The 23549-nt window shown below is 46.2% G+C and overlaps 2 protein-coding genes across 3 annotated transcripts; both read left to right on the top strand.

Annotated features, from left to right (window-relative positions):
* The first annotated feature begins 14214 nt into the window (after positions 1 to 14214).
* Positions 14215 to 16190, top strand: LOC136540165 (E3 ubiquitin-protein ligase CSU1-like). Its single transcript, XM_066532167.1, has 2 exons — positions 14215 to 14633; positions 15238 to 16190. The coding sequence occupies exons 1-2, from the start codon at positions 14395 to 14397 to the stop codon at positions 15914 to 15916; spliced, it is 918 nt and encodes a 305-aa protein (XP_066388264.1). The 5' UTR covers positions 14215 to 14394; the 3' UTR covers positions 15917 to 16190.
* A 112-nt stretch (positions 16191 to 16302) lies between these two features.
* Positions 16303 to 18690, top strand: LOC136540166 (photosynthetic NDH subunit of lumenal location 1, chloroplastic-like). 2 transcript variants are annotated; one of them, XM_066532169.1, is made up of 8 exons: positions 16303 to 16484; positions 16582 to 16675; positions 16757 to 16840; positions 17359 to 17432; positions 17533 to 17655; positions 17773 to 17844; positions 18068 to 18164; positions 18259 to 18690. In XM_066532169.1, exons 1-8 carry the CDS (start codon positions 16443 to 16445, stop codon positions 18366 to 18368), a joined length of 696 nt encoding a protein of 231 aa, XP_066388266.1. In that variant the 5' UTR covers positions 16303 to 16442; the 3' UTR covers positions 18369 to 18690. The 2 variants fall into 2 exon arrangements, with proteins under 2 accessions (XP_066388266.1, XP_066388265.1); XM_066532168.1 differs by having other exon boundaries at positions 16582 to 16678.
* The last annotated feature ends 4859 nt before the right edge of the window (positions 18691 to 23549 follow it).

The following is a 23549-nucleotide window of genomic DNA, read 5'->3' as shown; positions in this document are numbered from 1 at the left end:
CTACCGTCGCATCCGCCCACTGCTGCCTCACCGCACTACCGACACGCCTTGTGTCGTGATGCTATCGCTACCATTGCACCATCATCGCGTCCACACCTATCTGTTGTACCCCCTGCATCACTGCCAGCCTAGTTCAAGGCTGCCACTGCCATGCGCATGTGGTTGAGCCACCGTCGCCTTGTCATTTAAGACACTATGGCCGCACGGGCCACACCAGTCGGACACATGCATGTCTTGTTTGTAGGGCCGTGCGTTGGTGTCCTAATTGCGCTGCTCGCGTCCCGCCAAGGCAAGGATGAGCTGAGCCACCTGCCGCGCCCTATCTCTCTCTTTCTTCCTTTCTCCCTCTGTTGCCACTGTCGAGCACACCATTAAATTTGTCAGGGAGAGATCACCTCAAGTTGATTCGTCGTCTCGCTGGCTCCATCACATAGCTGCCTAGCTACTTGCCCCTACCCTACCTTGAATGGTGCCCGGCTGAGCTTCAATTTTGGAGTTTTTTCTCCGCCACCAAGCCGATAAGGTCGGGTCCACCCATCATCGAGGGCAGCTCCCATCTGACCATCTCGAGCCAAATTGGCTGCACCGCTAGACTCGCCTTGAACCCCTCCTCGCCATGTGCACCTAAGCCATACCCCTACCGTTGTCCTAACACTGCAGACACGGTCATGTCCACCGTGGCTCATCGCCGAGCTTGCTGCGCATACGTGGCCAACCTTGCTTGGGGCATCTCTGACCGAACCATCAACTCGGCTAGGTCCTTGGTGAGTTGCTGATGCTCACCTGCTACCTCTACTACTCCCTTAGCGTCGTGGCTCACCAGAACATTGTTGTCACCACCGTAGGTTGTCCGCTGACGTGGAGAGGTCACCCTGCTTCATCTCTAGTCTCTGAATCGATGCCCATTGTTGCACGTTGTCCTGTAGGTGAGCATCGGTCCTCTAGATGGGTCGAGGGGATCCCTAGTTGTCGGCGTAGTGGCCTAGTGCCGGTCAATGCCACGCTAGCGAGCGCGGGGGCGTAGGGGATCTCTCTGATGCGAAGACGGGTTAATACGAGGGTCTTCTTGCAAAAATGATGTCTTTTAGAAATAGTGTGTTAATAGAGGATAGCGCGGGGGCATTTGTACAAAAGCGCTAGCGCACGCGGGCAGCCTCGCGTGCATGGGCCGGTGTCGCGTGGGCCGTGTGGGAGATTTTGTTTTTATTTTTCATAAGGAATTAGAAATAGTTTTCTAATTTAATTTTTGAGCTGATCTTTGGCAAATCATATAAAATCATGTAGGTGTCCAAAAATTATGAAACAAATTTTGTTAGGTTCCTAAAATGCGCTCTATCTATTAGTGTATTTAGTTCATATATATATATGTTGATACCAGGAGCTATTAAATTATTTGAGAGTGCTTAATATCATTAGGTTAAATATTGAAGGAATTTTTGTGGTAAATTGGTGATAGTCGTAGTCCTCAAATTTTTATAGTAGCTTCATTGTATTATTATGCGTTGTCGATAGAATATCATCGGTAGTCCTTCGAGGGGTAACCCACGAAGGTAGATTGATCAGCAGAGGTGCGTGAGATCAAGAACAAGAAGGCAACAGAGACACACGTGTTAGACATGTTTAGGCCGTCAGTATGACGTAATACCCTACTCCTATGGTCTGTTGGTTTGTATTGGCTATCATATGATATTGCGTGACTACGTATGTATATATCTTGTTGTAGCCTATCCGCTAGGGGACCCCTACCTCTCCTTATATAGTCTGGAGGGGTAGGGTTATAAGGAAAGTATCCTATTTGGTACTATACAATATCTTGTGGTGCACACTGAGCAGCGTCATGCATGCCTTGATCTTGTGGGCTAGGCCACCTCTGATGGTGCGGCCCATGTCTTATCTTGTTGATATCAGGGGCCATACCCCCACAGCTAGTCCCCTAGCCTGACAGTAGGTGACGTAGTCACGTGGTGCCAGTGTCAAAAAGTAGAATAACAGTCGAGCAGGCAGCCAGTCCCCGAGCATAGCCATGAGATGAGAAAAGCGCACATTCACCGTAAGGTGAAGTGTGCCCACTTAGTCCCCGAGCCTGCTGGAAGATAAAGAATGAATCTTGTAGCAGGGTCAAAGAAAAAGAAGTCTGAAAGCTTGTCGATGTCATCTGACATGCGCATATCAAGACCCCAGACGTGCTGCCCAAGATCAACACCCTGATTTGAACAACATGGAGTAGCTTGATAGCACACCGATAAGACGTAGCAAGATTCGAGCACTGAGGAGTCCCTGCGTGTAGCTAGCGATGTCCGAGCAACAAGGAGTCCCCGACGTAGATGGCGATGCCCGAGCACTGAGGAGTCCCCGGTGTAGCCGGTGATGTCCGACCACCAAGGGAGTTCCCAGCGTAGGTGGCAATGTCCGAGCACCGAGGAGTCCCCGATGTAGGTGGCAATGTTCGAGCACCAAGGAGTCCTCGGTGGTGCTGGTGATGTTCAAGCACCAAGGAGTCCCCGGTGTAGGTTGCGATGTCCGAGCATCGAGGAGTCCCCAGCGTAGGCGATGATGTCCGAGCATCGAGGAATCCCCGGCGTAGCTGGCGATGTCCGAGCAGCGAGGAGTTCCCGATGAAGCTGGCGAGGTCCGAGCACCGAGGAGTCCCTGGCATAGCTGGCGATGTCCGAGCATAGAGGAGTCCTCAACATAGCTGGCGATGTCCGAGCACCGGCATAGTTATCAATGTCCAAGCACCGAGGAGTCCCCGGCATATCTAGCGATGTCCGACGTAGCTATCAATGTCTGTGCGGTGAAGTGTGCCCACTTAGTCCTCGAGCACAAAGAATCCAAGCACCGAGGAGTAACTGACGTATCTGGCGATGAAGCACGAGCGATGAATAGTCTAGTCAACTGATCGACGACGAAGTGAGCATTGAGCAGAAGCGACCGATGAACAGTCTAATCAACTGGTCGGCAATGAAGTCGATGATCCTAGCGGTTCAACTAGTTGATCGGTGGTGAAGTCCGAGCATTAGGTGATACGATCACCTGAAGGATGATCCTGCAATACAAATATGTAGAATGGGTAGTACATGATGTACAAATATATGAACTCCGAAGAAAAATCAGCAATGGCGATGAAATAGCATAAGTAGCTCGGCGATTAGTTGGTGTGAAGATGTATTTAATATAAACCACATGAACAGTTAGTGTGTGGCTGAGTCTCCAGCCCTAGCTAGCCTGTTAACCATAACACGAAGCGTGGAGCCCGTGCATGTTTGGGGGGAACAGGCGTAGCTAAGTGGAGGAACAGGCGTCGCTAAGGAGACACTGCTGACCACCCATAACGCAGAGGGTAGACGCTTGTGCATATGTAAGGAGCTAGAGACAGGGCCGTCTCTAGAGGTGTCCGAGCATCAACAGGACTATTCGGGGGTTCAAAAATCATTTGGAGAGCAAACATGGAGAAAACAGCTCGGATAAACATCATGGCGATTAACGAAGATTGGAGAATATTTAGAAAAATATTAAAGTGTTATTTAGCTTTAGATAGAACGTCTGGTCGGCAGCGTATGGCGCTATCTGGTCGGCGAGAGGATGGACGTCTTCAACCTGGTCGGCGAATCTGCCCCTCAGGGCTTGTTGGTAAGCGGCGGCAGCGTTGGTGAACCTGAAGGGTAGGGCTGTAACCCCTAGAGTTTCCTAAGCAGCCTTCGATAGATCTAGATTAGAGGGTGGTCGGCGCTGAACCAGAGTGTCCAGAGCTAATTCAGTGATGGAGAGGCAATCAGCGAGCTTCAGACCGACCCGATTGATGGATACGATCAGATCGTCGTTGTTGATCTGCCTCCTCTGGTAGCGAGGAAGTGGGCGGCGAGTTGTTGATGAAGGTGACCTCAGAGGTGGTTTCGAGATCGGATCTGCAGTCGCAGGTGTGGGGGTGATCGATGAAGAATTGATCTACACCAGCTTGAGGAGCTCTCTGACTCCGTCAATGTTAACGATCCACAAGATCGATCCACCCATGAAGATCTGGCCAGGCTACGGGAGGAACGAAGAGCCTACGAAAAAAGTCATCTTGTTCGATAAGGAAACAACACGTAAGCCCCTACCTGGCGCGCCAACTGTCGACAGAATATTATCGGCAGTTCTCTGAGGGGTATCTCACAAAGGTAGATTGATCGGCAGAGGTGCATGAGATCAAGAATAAGAAGGCAACAGAGACACATGAGTTAGACAGGTTTAGGTCGTTAGTATGACGTAATACTCTACTTCTGTGGTCTATTGGTTTGTATTAGCTATCGTATGATATTGCGTGACTACATATGTATGTATCTTGATGTAGCCTATCCGCTAGGGGACCCCTACCTCTCCTTATATAGTTTAGAGGGGTAGGGTTATAAAGAAAGTATCCTATTTGGTACTATACAATATCTTGCGGTGCACGCTGAGCAGCGCCGTGCACGCCTTGATCTTGTGGGCTGGGCCACCTCTGATGGTGCGGCCCATGTCTTGTCTTGTGGATATAGGGGACCATACCCCCACATGCGCTCACTGTAATTTTTGTAGTTTTAGAATAGACTAAACATAAGGGTAGTTAAATTCTCTTTTTTAGATATATATTAAATCATTAGTAGAAATAAAGATATATCCTTCATTTGTAAAGCTAGGTGTTTGTTAATTGAACCCAACACTTTGCTTGGTAAAAATGATAGTTAGCTTAGTACCTTAGTCATTAGAGCTAGCTTAGTAGCTTAGTATGTGTATTATTATTTTAAGAGTTGTTGTTGCATAAATGCTAAGGTTGCATCATCATCGCATACATGTAGAGAATGAGTTGGCGGAGATCGTGACCACCAGCGATCACGAGTTCGAGGAGATCATTGAGTAGTACGAGGAGATTCTCATGCAGGAGAAGGTCCTGGAGCCACCACTAACTGACTCAGCTGACACCGCGCCTGCCCAAGGCAAGCCCTGGTGCATAACCCCTTATTTTTGGATAATCATTGTTTATATATGTTACGTGAATTTACGTTATAGGAATTTTATGAAAACCACATGCATAGATATATCTCTCATATGAGTCTTACTAGTACAGATTCGAGTAGCTACTATGCTTAGGTTTTCGGTAGCGTGAGTAACATACCGTTACTCATAGTAGGTGATTATTATAATTACTCTCATGATAAAATAATGAAAGGAAAAATAGAGACAGGGCAGGAATATGGTATGGGTATTAGTGGGTGTAACATGTGTCCCACGGCCAATGGGGCTTAGCTTGGTTATACGATTTTCTCTGTTCGCGTCGATTAAGGACCATCCGTTGCTATGGATGGTAGTCACATTATAGACTTATTATCCTAAGCACATACTTACTTATGGGAGCGGGAAGGCTTGTTACGCTCTTGTCGTGGGTTCTAGCTCTTTTCGGACCGACTGATTGAAGGTGGGGAAATGTGGAGGTCTAAGCACCATACTGAGACCGAGTCTCAAGTGTGGGGGCTTGGAGTCTAAGTTTAGACTCGGACCTAGACCCCATGACAGGAGTGGAATGGGTTAGTCTTGTTTGTGCCTGGGGTACAAACATGGCGTGTGTTTTGAGGTACCCAACTAGGATACATTGGTTCACGAATCACCATTTCCGTGAGATGGTACGACTTGGCTATGGTCTAGCACCGTAGTAAGAACTGGAAGATAAAAGATGGTGAAATGGTTCTGATTGCTCAACCCTTGCTTGGAAGTAGAATAGGTGCTTACCTAGAATGGTTAGCTAATGAAGTAATCATGACTGTCAATAAAACTTGACTGTAAGGATGAACTATTAGTAATGCTTTTCGCAAACAAAAAGAAAATAGCAAACCCATATTGCCTATCATATTCCTTGGAGTCGGGAAGCTATTCCCACTAGTCGGGTAAGTCTTACGAGTACATTGTGTACTCAGGGTTTATTTTACCCCTATTGTAGGTGCAGCTTAAGGAGTAGCTCTTGTGGGGAGGATTCTTCTGGTGAACACAGATGGATCCTTGTATCATTTCTGCTAGATGCTTATTTTCATTCCATTGTTTAATTATCACACTCTAAACACTGGTATTGTAACAAATAATTTCTAAGAACTCTTGTTGTATGAAATTGACTAAGTATTGTAAGCCCGTACTCATTATTGGATTCTGGATGTAAAATGTGGATTATTTCGAGTTCTCCCTTGGGTGTGCTCGACGGAACAGTCCGAGGTAGCTCACTTTTGAGGTGCTTAGTGTCTAATGGAAGACGAGCGCCTTTGAAAGCATGTTATTTTGGGCGGTTCTGCCATAGACAAGACCCATCAAACCAACGCTGGGGTCCAATGACTGTTTTGACTCTCTCCTACATGGTTGACTCCATAACCCTCGCGATAAATAGTGTGCTAGTGTTGTTTGATGAACATCGGACTGGGAGCATCGGACCAATGCGCTGAGTCTGATGAGACTTAGACACACGACCAAGCATGTTGTGCTAGGGTTAGGCATTTGGTCCAACGCATACAAAGTTAGGGCCTGATATTGAGCACCCTAAAAAGTTGACCTAGTTTAAAATCACTAAAAATTTGAACCTTTTAAAACTTTACATAGGAACTAAAATATATAACTAACCTAGATGATATATAGTATAAATAGATCAACATAAAAGTAAAACTTGATGTGTGAAACGTTGTGTGTGAATGCTTGCTTGACTTGCTGGACATATGGTGGTACTCATTGCATTTTTGCATTTCAAATTTGAATTCAAAAACCAAATTAAACAATGCATATGAAGGCTGGGAAAAAGAAAAGGAAATAGAAATGGATAAAAGCCCTAGGGGCTCATTCTCTCCCCCTCTCCCCTTTCAGCCCGCTCCACCCTCCCCTTCTCCCTTATCCTCTCCCATGTGGGCTGGCCTAGTGAGCGCCGTAGCGGTAGCAGCCTAGTGATGGCCTAGCCTCACCCGTGCCCGTCTCTACTCCCCCTTCTTCTCATCGATGCCTGGGCCCCACACGTCAGCTCCATCGTCCAGCTCACGGCCGGCAGCCATATGTGGCACATGTTGATGATCACTAACACCTATTTTGACCGTCAATATTTCACCCAAAAGCAAGATAAAGTGAGGTAAAACATCATCACATGCGTTGAGTTTTATTTATAATTCATCTAGTTCCACTTGTAGTTGTAAAATTATTTGTATGTAGGAATTATAGCAAAATTTGTGCAAAATGGTGAAGAAAATGGACAAAGGAGGCAAGTGGACGTGGCAGGGGGCCTTGGGCCCCTCTCCACCACTGATCTCAAGTTGATTCAACATCAAAGGCTCAGATGAAGCATCATAAGGACCGCTGATGTGTCATGGCAACATAACCAATGTGACAAACATCTACAACCATCCACACCCACTCATGACATGTGGGCCAAGCTTCTAGAAGAAGGGGGAGGCCCCACCTATCATAGGGGGGCGCCCAGCGCCACCTGCCACCACTCGATGCCCCTCAGTGGCTCCACCGCCATTTGCATGCCTCCATGCAAAGAAGCACATGCTCAATTATCCTCCACCCTTGATTATATGATGGTTTGATCCAATGGAGGAGGATGGAGAGCACACGGATCACTAACGTGGCGATGGAGTAGCCCCTACTCCACCTCAAGCTATAAATAGGACCCCTCGCCCTCATTTGTAAAGGCACCATCTCATTCCATCACTCCAAGTGAGAGTAGTAGCTAGGCGAAGCTCTATGGCTCTACTACTTAGAAGTAGAAGATAGGGAGAGAGTGAGGAGAAGCTCGAGGAGGAGCTGGGGCTGTCAGCATCCTCTCCACTTGTGCTTCAGTGGATGAAGCTCTTCTTCGAGTGAAGTCCGGCATCTTCTGTGGTAACTCTGCTCTTTTGCATTACTTAAGTATTATTTATATTATTGTGTTTACTAGTTTCACCACTTAGTTAGAGTGCTTTGATTTTGTTCCACCGTACGTAGGATTAGAGTAGTAAGTTTATAGATTAAGCATGGTGCTTAGGCTATATCTTACCTATGTTTATGGCTAGGCCTCCGGATAGATTATGGTAGGTTGTAGGTGGTGATAACCCTGTCCATCCTATGTATTCCACCACGATAGGTCTAGTAATTAAATCATAGGGCTCATGTCAGACCTTGTCTAGTTATCTCTCCTAGTTGCTAGGCGGGTTGTACCCTGAAGTAAACAACTGTGATATAGTCTTCTTTAGTATTGCCTTAGTTCATAGAAAGCACAGATATCCTCTCTGCCTATTACTTTTACCCTTGGACACTCTTAGTTCATAACTAGTCCACTTTGTGTTCCTCATGGAAAATTGATACCTTGGAATACTTCTAGGTGAAATCTACATTGGCATCCGTGCACTTGTGGATTTATCTGTTTGCCATATCTAGTGTCAACAAGCTTTCTAGCACCATTGTCAGGGAACGGTAGCTGTTCTAGTTTAGAACCGAGTCATCCAAATATCTTGTACCCTTTAGTATTCATACCATGGATCACTTTCCTATCATTCATTTCGCTACTCAAAAGGGTGCTAGTTTGGAGCCACCTCCATCATCAAAACCTATCTAGACCAATAGTTATGAAATTCGCCCTTGTTTCATAACTAAAGTTCAGGAGCTATCTTTTTCTAGGGAAAAAGATGATAACCCATATGCTCATCTACGAGAGTTTGAGCAAGTGTGCTCATGCCTTCACATTTCGGGCATATCACACAAAACCCTTAAGTCGAAGCTATTTTCGTTCTCTTTGATGGGATTAACCAAACTATGGTATACTCAAACTATAGAGAGTGCACAAGGAGAGTAGGATGTTCTTCAAGCTAAGTTTTGCTTAACCTTCTTTCCTATCACTCGAGTGGTTCGTCTTTGAAGAGAGGTCCTAAATTTCAAGCAAAGGGAGAAAGAATCCCTAGGTGCTGCATGGGCCCTTTTGATGGATCTTTATTCATCTAGCCCTGATCTTTCTATACTCGAACCTATCCTTTTGCAACACTTTTATTTGGGTCTTAGTAAGAAATCTACATAATTCCTTGACATCACTTTAGGAGGAGCCTTCTTAGTTCTTCCTACTAGTGAGAGGAGAGTTATCCTTTAGACAATCCTTGAAAACTCTCCCTACACCGATGGCCATCATGACTCCCCTAAAGAAAAGGATAATACAATACCCACACAAGAAGTTTCGACAACTAATTCATTGCTAATTCCATCTAAAACTTTAGCGCCAACCCAATTCCTAAACCATTCCTAGGGACACCAAAGGAAGAAGAAATTCATCCTTTGGAGTTTTCTTTTGAATTCGAGGAGGATATCTCTCCTAAAGTTGGAAACATATTCAATCATCCAATCTAACAGAGATCTATGGCATCCTTGACCCCAAATCATCGTCTTCTCTGTTCAACTCAATATTTGGTTGCCTAGAAGCCCCTCAAATTAACATCATCTTCCACCTTAGACTTTGATGTTGTAACACCCTCGATGTTACACCCTAAATCATTTACAAAAACATGTCATGAGCATCATGTTTATGTGTTAATGCATGTGATAGAATGTGTAGATAAATTTCTTGTAACTTAAAATGACTAATAAAAATATTAAACGAAAGTTGATTCAATAGTTTAGGTATATCAAGTAGGGTTTAAAACCAATTTTTATTAAGCAAAAATACTATAGAACATGTGTGTGATATTTAAATAAAATTTGAAGTATAAACTTTGTAGATGACAGTGAAATACTTGCTGTCGAAAAATGATATTACTAGCTAATATTTCTACTAGCCAAGAAATTGTAAATTGAAATCAAGTTTAGCTCAAAACATAAAAAATTTACGTCGGTCAACAGCTAGACATTGCTATGTTTAGCAAATTATTTTGAGAGATTGGGTTAAGGGGTGGTGTAGTGTTATAGCTCAATTTGGTAGTCTCATATGTCATCTTGAGTATGGTGGAGATGGTTTGGCTCCTAGAGCAACTATTTAGTTGTTTTGGGCGCTTCAAAATTTGTGCAAGTCATAGTCTCGAGATGGTTGGCGTCGTGCGTGCGGTCACCGCGTGGCCACCCTGTGCCGCACACATGGCCACGTCCCACACGGTCATTCCATGCCGCCACGCTTGGCCGGTTGGGCCGCCTGGGCCTAGGCCACGCCTGGCCCCGTGCCCTGCTACCCTACCTCGTGTTGCTGCCATTGATGCCGCCATGGCTGCGCCACGCTGTCGTCACCTTGCCGCACTACCGACTAGCCTCGCATTGTCATCGTGTCTGCGCTTGTCCGTTGTACTCTCTATGCCACTGTAGGCCTAGTTCAAGGCCGCCACTACCGCACACACATGGCTGAGCCATCGTCGCTTTGTCATTTAAGACACTACGACCGTGCGGGTCTCGCCGGTCGGACGCGAGCATGCCTTGTTCGTAGCATCTATGCATGGGTGTCCTAATCATGCCGATCGTGTCCCGCCAAGGCGAGGATGAACCGAGCCCACCTACCGCGCTCCGTCTCTCTCTCTCTTCCTCCGCTGCCGCCGTCGAGTCACGCCATCAATTGCCCTGCGAACGATCACCTCCATTTAATTTGTCGCTGCTATGGCTTCACCATCACGTCCTCTCGCTACCCGACCCCACCCAGCTTTGAAGCGAGCACGACCAAGCTCCAATTTGGAGTTTCTTCCACCGTCGTGCCGATAAGGCCGCGTCCGGTCGTGGGTATGGGCAGCTCTCCTATCATCCCTCCCGAGCTAATTCACCTGTACCACTAGCATCGCCTTGACTCCATCTCCATCGTGTGCGCCTTAGTCGAGCTACTACCACCTCCCCTTCATCGCTGACACGACCATGCCACTGTAGTGCGTCGCCGTACAGCTCGGCCACACATGGTCAGCCTTCCTCCGTCATCTTCCACCCCAACTGTCACCTCGGCCTAGTACATGGTAGCATTCTGATGCTCACATGCTAACTGATTAGGTCTGTAGCTGCCCTAGCTCACCAGAATAGTGGCGCCGCCATCGTGGATGGCTGCGCGCCGCTGCAGCCTTCGCTAGCAAGTCGTATCACCCATAGCTGCTCGGGTTAGAGATGTTGATCGACCCGTTAGGTGGGGCCACGCATGTCCCAGGTGGTCGGCATAGGTGCTCAGTGCCGCCGCTCGCCGCGTCGCCGTGCACTGAGTCACCGGGGGTGCGCACGGGTGAATTAGGGAAAGGCTAGGGGATTAAGTGAGAAGTTCTAAGAGAGGGGAAATAGTGTTAGTACTTAGTTGTAATTCAAGAGAAATATGAGGTCTATTTTGTAAAAATGTCTGCGTGCGCGGTGTTTCCCCACCGCGGGCCGTCTCCGCGTGGGCCACGCGTGTGGGCCACGTGGGAGAATTCGTTTTTCTTTTTCATAAGAAATTAGAAATAGTTTTCTAATATAATTTTTGAGCTAATCTTTGGTAAATCATATAAAATCATGTAGGTGTCCAAAAATTATGAAACAAATTTTGTTAAGTTCCTAAAGTTGTGCTCTATCTGTTAGTGTATTTAGTTCATATATATACATATTGATACTAGGAGCTATTCAATCATCTAAAAATGTTTAATATTGTTAAGAGAATTATTATAGGAATTTTTGTGGTAAATCGGTGATTGCATTAGTCCTAAAATTTTTACGATAGCTTCATTGTATTATTATGTGCTTACTGTAATTTGTGTAGCTTTAGAATAGACTAAGCATTAGAGTAGTTAAATGCTCTTTATTTTGATATACATCAAATCATTAGTAGAAATAAAGATATATTCTTCATTTGTAAAGCTAGGTGTTTGTTAGTTGAACCCAACGCTTTGCTTGGTAAAAATAATAGTTAGCTTAGTACCTTAGTCATTAGAGCTAGCTTAGTAGCTTAGTATACGTGTTCTTATTTTAAGAGTTGTTGTTGCATAAATGCTAAGTGTTGCATCATTATCGCATGCATGTAGAGAACGAGTTGGCAGAGATCGTGACCACCGGCGATCACGAGTTGGAAGAGATCGTTGAGGAGTATGAGGAGAAGATTCTCGTAGAGGAGGAGGTCCTGGAGCCGCCACTGACTGACTCAGCTGACACCGCGCCTGCCCAAGTTAAGCCTCGGTGCATAACACCTTATTTTTGGGTAATCACTGTTTATATATGTTATGTGCATTTATGTTACATGAATTTTATGAAAACCACACAATACTCCAAAAAATTTTCGGCACATGGCCAATCCCGCTCGGCCCAGCGAATGGGTCTATGGTCCAGTGGTAGAGTTGTCCGGTGGGATGCTACCCACCAGGGTTCAATCGTACCTTTTTCTGGAATTTTTCTAGAATTTTTAGGTACACGTATGCGTGCACATTCGGTGATACTGTGTGTTTCCCGGGCACTAGAGGCGATGTCTCCCAATCTCTTATTTGCGTGTGTATGGACGCCCACGTATGTGTACTTATAATATGAGTATGGAGTATGTAGACTGTGTGCGTCCAAGTTATACATGATAAAAAAGGATTAAGTCCACTTTTGACCCCTCAACTATAGGGTTCGTCTAATTTTAACCCTCAACTACAAAAAAACGTCTATTGATGATACCCCAACTATCAAAACTGTTTACTTTTAGCACCTGGACATGGGCAGAGCTGTTTTGTGCTATGTGGAGCGGTTTTGATCATGCCCCACTAGCATTGACCACCACGTGGGGGCCGACAGGTTTGACCAGGGCTATGCACGCGAGTGTGGGTGGCCGGCCGGTGGCCAATCCCGGCCAGGAAGAGGCTCGCCAGCAGCGAGGTCCGGTCGCGAGCGACGCATGACCAACGTGAGGTCCGCGTGGCCAAGCAGGACCACGATGGCTCGTGGTTAGGGCTGCAGCGTGTAGGCGCATGTCTGCCCACGTAGGTGCGGGTTTGTCGGTGGCGGCGCACGTGTTCCGACGCACCAGCAATGGTAGAGATTTAATGGGAAGGTGGAAAAGGAAAATGAGCTCACCACAGATACCGCTGCGGAGTTGGTTAGGGTAGAGATGACTCGGGGAAGTCCGGCCACGTGCGCAGCAGTGGTGGCGCCAATGCACTGCGGCAACGGTACCATTCCTATTGCTACGAAGGTCCACCGATGAAACTGTTTCACGGGCAAGGCCGTGACATTAGCAAGGAACCAAAACATCAAGAATATGGAAGAGGAAGCAACAAAGAAGAGGAAGCCATGGCCAAGCTCAGTTCGGTGTTCATGGCGGATGGCGTTGATGGCAACGCTTCGTCCGAGTGCCCTGGTGGATGATTCTCGTTGCAGTTTCGTCCGAGGGCTATATAGGGACCTTAGGCACCAATGAGTACGAGTAATTGGATGGTGGTGGCTTGAGCTTGACGAATTTTCCATCCATTTAATATATGTTGCTTGCACTTGCCTGTTCAATGCCTGGTGGCCAGGGGAGAAGAGAAGGGTGTGGGAACCATCCGGAGATGGCATCCCCTCACCAAATCCGCAGCCCCCGGTGCTGACTCCCCGGCCAGGTTCGCCAGCCAATCCATAAAGACCCACGCGCGTGGCTACCTCGCTAGCGCGGACGATCCTCCAGCCTCTCCCTCTTTCTGATCGTGGTCGCGGCACACGTTTGATCGGTCCAAGCGAAAACACAGCCCAGCGCACGGAGAGATCGAGAGAGATAGGAATAGGATCAGGCAGCAGCGCTGGGTAGCGAGCGAGCCGCGGGCACCATGAACTTGGCGGGGTGGCGCAAGTCGTCGCTCAAGGGCGCGGGCGCGGGAGCCGGGTCCGACGCGTTCGGCGCGAAGCACGCCGTGACGTCGCTACGTAAGGACGAGCGGCTGTCGGTCTATGTGGCGAGCGTCTTCTTCCTCAGTGTCATCGTCATGTACGGCCACGCGAGGGAGCATTGCCCGCCCCGCCGTGCACGGAGAGAGGACGCGTCAGGGGAGTGGCTGTGAGGATGGAGAGGGAGGGGTTGAATCGATGACGCGTGGGCCCCACATGTCACTGAGATGGATGACACGTGGGCCCCACATGTCAAAAACGCTCTATGTTGGACAAAACGGCCTCACCCATGCCCATGTGTTAAAAGTAAACGATTTTAACAGTTGGGGTACTAGCATTAGACGATTTTATAGTTGAGAATTAAAATTAGACGAACCCAATAGCCGAGAGTCCTTCATCCTTAATCCTTAAAAAAAATCCCGCTCGGTCCAGCCCACTTGTGTGCACGGACGGAATCCCCCGAGCCCGACCCAGACCCAGGGTTCCTCTCGTCACCAGCATCATCTTCCTCCCTCGCCCCTTTCTCTTCCCCGCGTCCAACAAATCTAGGGTTCCAAGCGAGCGAAAGCCTTCCTCCGCCAGCCGATCTCCCCGCATCCTCCCGCACTAAGCCGATTCGAGGCACGAGCGAAGATGCCGCAGCGGCACTCGAAGAACAACAACGACCTCGCCTTCTTCACGTACGAGGAGAAGCGGAAGCTCGGGTACGGCACGCAGCGGGAGCGTCTGGGAAAGGACTCCATCAAGCCCTTCGACGCCTGCTGCCTCTGCCTCAAGCCGCTCATGGACCCGCTCTGCTGCCCCAAGGGCCACACCTTCTGTAAGGAGTGCATCCTCGAATGCCTCCTCGCCCAGAAGAAGGACATCAAGCGGTAGGTAGCAACGCTGCACGGTCTATTTCTCAGGATTATTGATTGCTTAATTGCTTTAGGTAGTATTTGGTTGGGCCAATGGGTATGAGGGTGCGCGGTGGTAGGGATGAGAGAAGGTTGCAGGATATCTGCTGGAAGAATTGTCAGGCTAATATCAGTGCTGTTAGACTCAGGTGGCTGATGATTTTTGTGCGGATATTAAGCTAAGCACGCCCATGAATTTTAGGCCAACATTATCTGACCTGGAGTTAGATTTAGTTTTGCCAAGGTCACACCTGTACTTGGGATAAAATTATCTTTCATGGATCCATACCGTGTCTTGATTTGGGCTCTTGTATGTAGTGTAGTCTCAGCATCCAACATTTGACCCTAGCCATTTCTCATTGTACCTGCAAGTTCATGTTTGTTTGCTAAAGTTCATTTTGCGAGCAGTCGTGTTCATCGCCCACTGTTCATTAGACTTAATTTCCCTCTTGTAGTTTCCTTACCTAGAATTCCTGTTGTTCATGATGGGCTTAAAAAAATCTGTAGTTGGCCTTAAACTATCTGCTTTCTAATTGAGTCTAATGAACAGAGTACTGAGTGTTTACTCTTGTTGTTCCAGCAAGCTAGCAGCTCACGAGGCCCAGAAAAAGCAAGAGAAGGAGGAGGAGGAGGAGAAGCTAATTCTGCAGAAGGCTAAGGAGTTGGATGCCTTTGACCAGCAGAATCATGGGGCTGTTCCCCAGTACCATGATCGCAGTGGTTCCCAAGACAAGAATGGGTTTCATGGAGCAAACAGTGTGAAGGTCACTTCTTTTGAAGAGGAAGCCCTCCGCAACATGAAGGCATTCTGGCTCCCTTCAGCTACTCCTGAAGCTACGGTCAAGGTAGATGCACCCTCCACCGACACTATCTGCCCTGAGGGGCAGGAGAAGCTCAAGTTGAAATCGCTCTTCCCTATCTCATTCACGGAGGAAACTGCTGATCAAAAGAGCAAGAAGGGAGTGGAAAAGAGCTACATGTGCCCTAGTTGCAAATCCACTCTCACAAATACCATGTCCCTTGTGGCGGTCAGCACCTGTGGCCACGTCTTCTGCAAGAAGTGCTCAGACAAGTTTCTAGTAAAGGATAAAGCTTGCTTAGAGTGCAGCAAACCATTCAAGGAGAGGAATCTGGTTCCATTGGAGAAAGGAGGAACTGGGTTTGCTGCGCATGATGAATGCTTGGAGGCAAGGGATTTCAAGCATTTGGGTAGTGGTTCTGGGTTAGGACTAGTGAAGCCTGCACCAAAAGCTTACTAGCCTTGAATAATTGTAGCCGCTGTTGTATATTGTTTATCATGGTGTCATGAAATTATGTAACCTGGAAATTTTGTTTTATGGCATCAAAATCACTCTATTCAGAACAGTTCCTCTTCAGCCTCATCTTTGTTTCTTTTTATTGTGGCAAATTTGTTAAGCTGCAGCTGATGTATTATGATGTCTGACTATGATCCGCTTGCTCTTGTTGGCATATATCTTAATATTTTGTTAAATATTACCCCAGAAAAACGAGCAGGAACATGTCATCGTCGGAACCACCTATCCATCATAAGGGCTGTTGCCTGTTGGGATAGCCCACTTTTGTCAGCCAGTGGTCAATACAAGACAACCAAAAGTGCTGAAATGAGGATAATGAAAATGCTGACTTGGCTGCCTTGGCTTCCACCCACACACTCGATACTGGAAAAGTGGGCGTGTCCAGCAGCTGTGGATAACTGATGCTGGGCTGCAAGCTTCACAGAACTCTTCCTTGAGCTCAGTGCCAACCTGAACTACTGAAGGTGAAATGGCAAGCTTGCAGAATCTGATTTGCTCCGTATCCAAACAAGTATGTGCTCAAGCCCCTTCTCACTGTTTTCTGGAATTTATTTATTTTCCCTGCGGTTCTGGGGAGTAACAGCTTGAACTCGGGTGCTGATTTTCAGTTGGTTGTGCCAAATTGTGCGGTGACTGCCAAACCGAATGGGGCTTCTCCCTCAGTTGTGGCAGCAAGCTTGCAAGAAGGATCTTTGAATGACAGTAGTAATTGCTCCTTTTGTTCTTTTTCATACATCTGATGGGCAACAGAATTTTGTTTATAACATCTCTCCACTTATATAGAGGTCACGAAAAGGCGATTAGCTTTGTTTGGTGCTGGAGCATTAGCCACTGGCCTACTGAAGACAAGCTCTGCATTTGCTGAAGGTATGACCATTTTGGATGGCCTGACATCGTGTTGATCACTTATCAGGATCAGACTATAGTTCTCAAGCAGCCTTTCTGTCTTTTTATATATATATATATATATATATATATATATATATATATATATATATATATATATATATATATATATATAGCTCTATATATAGGGAGAGGCTATTCAGTAGCCGGCTACAAAATAAGTTATTCTGTAGCCACCTCCATTTACTATAATTTTATATACTAATTTACCATAATGTCAATACATATTTACGATAGTTGGGTTACTATAACACATGGGGATATTTACCATAACGTTATATTAAACCACTTAGTAAGGGGTTACTATAATCTCGTAAATTAACATAGTAATTATCATAACTCAAAGTGGCTACAGAATAAGTTATTCTGTAGCCAGCTACAGGATAGTAGCTCTATATATATATATATATATATATATATATATATATATATATATATATATATATTTGACATTAATTGGAGCTGGTCCTTGATTTCAGAAGTACCGAAGAATTATAAGTCTTACGTGGATGCGAAAGATGGATACTCATATCTTTATCCAGCTGAATGGAGGGTAGGTGGTCATGTGATTCTTGAATAATGACTCAAATGCCAATGGCCTTCTTTCTGAAGGGTAATTTTCATGGTGCCTTTGTTTCTTTGTCCCTGGATAGGATTTCGACTTCTTGGGTCATGATTCAGCATTCAAAGATAAAAATTTTGCCCTTCAGTGTGTTCGTGTGGGATTTATTCCTACTGAGAAAACAGATATCCGCGACCTAGGACCAATGGATGAGGTGTTTTCTTTGGCCTATGTACTCTTTACTTTGATTAGTCACAGAAGATAGACATAGCTTTGAAAGCTCAGAGATTCGTTTTTGCTGATCTGATGAATATTTTTCAAATTATACCAGGCCATCTTCAATCTGGTAAACAACGTTTATGCTGCCCCGAATCAAATACCGTCGGTCTATGACATGCAAGAGGTCTGCCGTCTGTTCATTGCTTATTCAATCAACATTTCTTGCCTGGCCACGGAGTTGCCAAATTTATGTGCTACCTAACTGCCTGAGCAGAAACTCTTATAACCAACGAATTTATGTGCTATACTCACTGTTCTATTGCAACGCAGCTCAGCGCTCGTTTGAGATGCAGTTTACGAGTAAAAATTGCTACTTAAATACGCGGCTGATCGTACTATTTTTGCAGCGTACTGTTGACGGCAAGAACTACTGGACGTTTGAGTACGATCTGGAGGCTCCGGGCTACGGAGTTTCTGCGTTTGCAACGGTCGCCATTGGTAACGGTAGGATGCCTATGAACCGCAAAACGTCTTAGGTCGGCTCATGTGTTTCCCGTTGAAAACAATGATATGAAACTTTGTTTTTTTTTTCCTCCAGGTCGATACTACACGCTGATCGTGACCGCGAACGAACGCCGGTGGAGCAGACTGCGGAACAGGCTCAAAGTCGTCGCGGACTCATTCAAGATCTCGGATCTGACAGCGTGATCGCTTGCTTCTACTAGGGCAGCTCCAATGATGATTTATGAGCTAGCTCAAAGCATATTATTTCATACTTTAATAAAAACTAGTTTTGATGAAGAGCTAAGCTCATACACACATTCTAAGATTACGTGAGAGTGTTATTTGAGGATACACATGCCATGAGCAATGTGCTAAAGTTAGCATTATTGGAAAAAGTTATCTTAGAGCTAGTAACTAGTTTATATTCTTGAGGGTGCCTTTAACTGTGATGTAATGCACTGCCTCATGAGCCATGGTATATGTATGCAGTATGCTTGGTGAAGAGAAATGTATATACCCCTGGTGTGATACCCGTGCCTATTGTCACTAATGCAGATGTGCGTACCATGTTAGCGAAAGATGAAATGCCTTGTGCTGGTTGCATTCTTCGTGGCTCCCAAAATTACACGCTCCGTGAGCAGCATCCAGCTGTCGGTACAACACTCATGCGGCTAGAAAGTTTCGAAATGAAGTTAATGAAAAATAGAAACAAGGATTTATCACTAGATTGTTTCAAGCACAAGTTTGACGAGTGATGTGATGGGCGATGGCATCATAATTAATGTTGACGGTGCCTTCGTAGCTCAGGCTTTGTTTAGTTTCTCTTTCTAAAGTTTACTATATAAAGTATTAAATATAGACTACAAAATAATTAATTATATAGTTTGCGACTAATTTGCGAAAAGAATCTTTTAAACCTAATTAATCCATGATTTGACAATATGGTACTACAGTAACGCATATGCTAATGACAAATTAATTAGGTTTAATAAATTCATCTCGCAGATTACTTCCGGATTCTTATGCAACACCTCCGTATGATAGCCGACGTGACTCACAAAACTTTACATCCTGTTTAAATAAGGCCACGGTCAGTCAGTCGGGTGCCGCGGCGGTGGGTGTCAACTGTCAAGTCGGGATGCGGAGGAAGCACAAGTGTCCGCGCTTGGAAGGTCAGGCTGCCTGGCGCCCTGGCGTGTGGCGTCGTCGACCGTGGAGACCGGAGAAGCGCTTTGTTTGGCCCAAACCTTTTTTTTTCTTTCGTTTTTTTCCTTCTTTTTTTTTTTTGCTGAAAAACTGCTTTTCTGACTTTTAGTTTTCAGCTTCGGTTGATTTTTTGTTATTGGCTTTTCTAGCAAATCTTATTAACCGACTTTTCTGCGTAAGTCAACTGTGTAGTTGAGCTGGGCTGTTTGCCAAGACAAAAAGACAGCAAATATTGGTCAGGTAATCAAGTTGGAAGGGGCAGATCTTTGGTGGCCAGGCGCCCATCGTCGTCGATGCACTCTGTGATAGCCGGCAGCTCTGAGTTTAGTGGCTCGGAATGTTGGAAGAACGCAAAATAAAACAGCGTATGAACTGTCGCGTATAGCACTTGGTAGGCCATTCTCAATGGAGTTTCATGAGGTGTGTCATGCACATTTAATAGGACGCCACATCAGCAGATCTGAACTTTTTGCATGAAACTAGTAGGAGAGAGAAAAGATTCGTTTCATCCCCACGAAACGACCTGGGCGTCGTTACCAACGCCGTGAAACGGGCACGAAACCCGCACTGAGAGCCTCGATTCGTTTCATCGCGTCTGCGATCTTCTTCCTCCTTCGAACACCACCATCACCGGGCACGGCTCCGCCGGCCGTGGGCGCAGGCATCGCCGGGCGCAGCGCCGCCGGCCGAGGGCGGACGCGAGCACCGCCGAGCGTGGTTCCTGCCGTTGCGGGTTTCGCGGGCGCCGCCGGCCATGGGCGTGAGCTCCGCCGCGGGCGCGAGCACCGCCACGTGCGGCTCCTCCAGTCTTGGGCGCGGGCGCAGCCGACCGCGGGCTCCGCTGCACGCCGTGCGCTCGCGTCCGCGCCGCCGTCTTCCGTGGTCGCCGCTATGCAGCCCGTGCATCTCCTGTTCGCACCGTCGTCTTCCGTGGCTGCTGCTCGCGTCCGCGCCGTCGTCGTCCGTTCCGTGTTCGCAAGCGCGCGACCCTGGTGGGCAGAGTAGAGGGAGAAGCCGGTGGGACCCAAAAAGCTAAAATAACACATGAAACTGTGCGATGAAACTCTGCACTAAGAATGAGACATGTTTCATGCTTTGTTTCATGATCTTGGTAACTGTGAGGTGAAATTGTGCATTGAGACTGGCCTTAGAGTAAACCAGAGTCATGTCTTTTGTCGAGGTTCCCAAGTGTGTCCGTGACTTTAAAATCGTGATGGCATTAATCCACTGTGGGCCCTTTAGATGCATATGTATTCACATTAATCTATAGGTGTTGGAGTTGACTCGAGTAAAACTTAGTTTAATTTTCACTTAATCTACTTCAACAAATATGTCCAATGCAAAAATTAAAAAAAAATCATGCCGCTGTTAGCCGTAGCATACAACATGCAAGTTGTAGCCTGCCGAGGAAGCCAGAAACGGTGAAGCTCGCCTGATTTTTTTTACAATTTAGCTCTTTTTTTTAAAGTTTCTTACAAATAGACCCCTAGCAGAAAGAATTCAGAAAATAGACCCTTAGCTCGGCGCCATTGATGCTGGCGCCTACCTCGGCGCCAGCGTCTCTGGCGCCATTGATGCTGGCGCCTACCTCGACGCCAGCGTCTCTGGCGCCGAGCTCCTGGGCACGGAGGATGGCATGGTAGGGAGCTCGGCGCCAGAGTGACTGGCGCCGAGCTTCCAGCATTTAACCTCGGCCCAACCTTCCTGTCTGAGCGTTCTTCCTCTTCCTCTCACGTTTTTTTCTCTCCCCACTTCACCCTACCTCACGAATCTGCATATTGGACCTTGAAAACCTTGATTTGATCCGTAGATCTTCGAGAGCAAGGTATCCTTGCTCCCCTCCTAGTTTTTTTTGCATCGATTCGGTATATATTAGTCGGATTTTTTAACCTAAGAATCGTCATCACTTAGGGTTTCATTGTATCCCTCAATATATATATTATACAATCGTTGGATGATGCCAAAGCGTAAAAAAAGCTAGCAAACCTAGGCGCGTATAGTTATGTTATGGGTTCATTGTTGTGCATCAAATGGGAAATCCTAGGTTTAGGGTTTAATGCTAACTGCTTTCGTTTCTTAGAACGAAATTGGTTGTACTGTAGTTATGGTTCTCATTGATATTTATTTATGATGTTTTGATTTATGTTTGTTAAATTACATCCGTTTTGTTAGATGCAAGATCGGTCCTGCCTTCACCTGCCTTCCTGCACGAGTTGACTGGTCGTACGTCGTGTCTTCATCGTCGGAGGACTCGATGTCGGCGTAGTCAGCTTCGGTCCACTGTAGCCTCAGCCTGCACCGTGTCGCACGCTGGTACCAAGCTTGTGAAAGTGCATCTAGCCCTTTAGTGGGTTTTGGATGATTGAATGACAACGTGATTAAAGGACTAACCCGTTTGCTAAGTGTGGACAGGCAATAGGTTATCTCACAGGTACTTAATGAAAGTCAAAATGATGTGTTGTTGTATAAACAATCTAGTTCAAGCACAAGACAACAATGCAAATGGAATTCATACGAAGGCTTAGTTATTGTGGGATTTTCGTGTACTATGTGAAAGCAAGCTTGTAAGAATTAATTAATGAGACATAAGAGATTGCATATGGAATGGTCTCATATTTGAAGCTTGCTAAATTAAAATAAAAAGGATAACAATACATGAATGGATGATTCAACACAAGATGTGACTTGATGGCTTGAGATGGTGAAGATAGCAAGGAAAGATTTCGAGGTACTAAGCAAGGGTGAAGGGCAAGCGACGGCTTGGCGGCCGAAGAACCTAGCTAGAGTGAAGAATGAAGTACTTGCATTTAGTTGAGGTACTAATCAAGCTATGATATTCATGTTTATGTGGAGGATCAAATCACTATTGGAGTGTTTGATGGAAGTGACTTGATATATTTGGAATTATTCAAATTTGATGAATGAAATCAAGTCACATGCTCAAGATGGCTATGCTCAAATGAAAAGATCAATATCAACATGTTAGCACCCTTACTTGATGAAGATTGAAAGAGACAGCATCAATTCAAAATAGATCAACTCAAGTGGTATAAATTCATTTTTCCTTTTATCTTGAGTTTAATAGGTATGTCGTACTATTAAGAGGGATGCATCATGTTGATAGATAATATTTCATAAGTGCTCAAGCCAACCCATGTGAGTTTTGAGTATTTAAGCGACAAAAGAGCTAACTTTATTTTTGCTGTTCTGGCAATACTGGACGTGTCCGGTATTGATACCGGACGTGTCCGGTATTTACCCAGCAGTGGTAAAATTGTTGTTCTCGGGTTGGTTCGTTGGGAGTTCCGACGTAAGTCAGGAGTTTCGACGGTCGGGAGTCCCGGCAAGGGTCGGGAGTTCCGACGTCTCGCACTTTAACTGACTTGGAGGGTTCACTGTCCTGGTCATACCGGAAGTGTCCGGTATTCATACCGGATGTGTCCGGTATGGATGGCCAGAAGCCAACGGCTAGTTTTCAAATGCCCTGAGAGTCGGGAGTTCCGACGTGAGTCGAGAGTTTCGACGCCTCACAACTTCACTGTAACTTAGTTACCGTTGGGGCAGTGTAAGTCATACGGACGTGTCCGGTATGGCAACGGCTATAAAACGGCTAGTTTTTCCAAGGGGGCTATAAATACCTCCAAGCCTCCACCTTTGGAGGCTGCTGATTCTGCTGATACACACACACGTTTTTTAGCCTTGTCAACTCTCCCAACCCTCTCTTAGTGAGTGATTGATCAAATTTGCCAAATCAAATTGTGGGTTGAGTGAAATTCAAAAAGAGAGCAATCCAACCACTTGAACACTTGTGCATATTGTCAATCTCGTGATTCGCATTTGTTACTCTTGGACTCTTTGGTCCTAGACGGTTAGACGTCGCCGGAGAGCACCCGAGAGATTGTGGTGTGCCTCGGAAAGTTTGTAACGGTCGATTCTGCCGCCTTGGAATCAACTAGTGGAAGGAGGAAAAGGAGTTGGAAAAGACTCCGGCTAGAGTCACCTTCGTGGTATCCTCTAGGGCTGACCTTTGCTGGGTCGCCCGCAGCCCCCTCAACAGAGAGTAGGACTCAAACGAGTCTGAACTTCGGTAAAACAAATATCGTGTCTCAATTCGTATTTCATTTGATATTTGTATTGCTCTAGCTCTTGCGCAGGTTGTCTATGTATATTATCATCTCT

Source organism: Miscanthus floridulus, chromosome 2 (assembly GCF_019320115.1).
Source record: "Miscanthus floridulus cultivar M001 chromosome 2, ASM1932011v1, whole genome shotgun sequence".
Classification (NCBI taxonomy): Eukaryota; Viridiplantae; Streptophyta; class Magnoliopsida; order Poales; family Poaceae; genus Miscanthus; species Miscanthus floridulus.
Note: the sequence above shows the minus strand (reverse complement) of the source record. Positions and strands in the feature narration are given on the sequence as shown.

Bases quoted from the DNA above. Each gene is read 5' to 3' on its own strand.
- LOC136540165 (XM_066532167.1), top strand. From the start codon at position 14,395: ATGCCGCAGCGGCACTCGAAGAACAACAACGACCTCGCCTTCTTCACG. The intron at 14,634-15,237 runs GTAGGTAGCAAC...TTGTTGTTCCAG, and splicing joins CAGAAGAAGGACATCAAGCG to CAAGCTAGCAGCTCACGAGG.
- LOC136540166 (XM_066532168.1), top strand. From the start codon at position 16,443: ATGGCAAGCTTGCAGAATCTGATTTGCTCCGTATCCAAACAA. The intron at 16,679-16,756 runs GTAATTGCTCCT...CCACTTATATAG, and splicing joins AGGATCTTTGAATGACAGTA to AGGTCACGAAAAGGCGATTA. The intron at 16,841-17,358 runs GTATGACCATTT...CCTTGATTTCAG, and splicing joins AAGCTCTGCATTTGCTGAAG to AAGTACCGAAGAATTATAAG.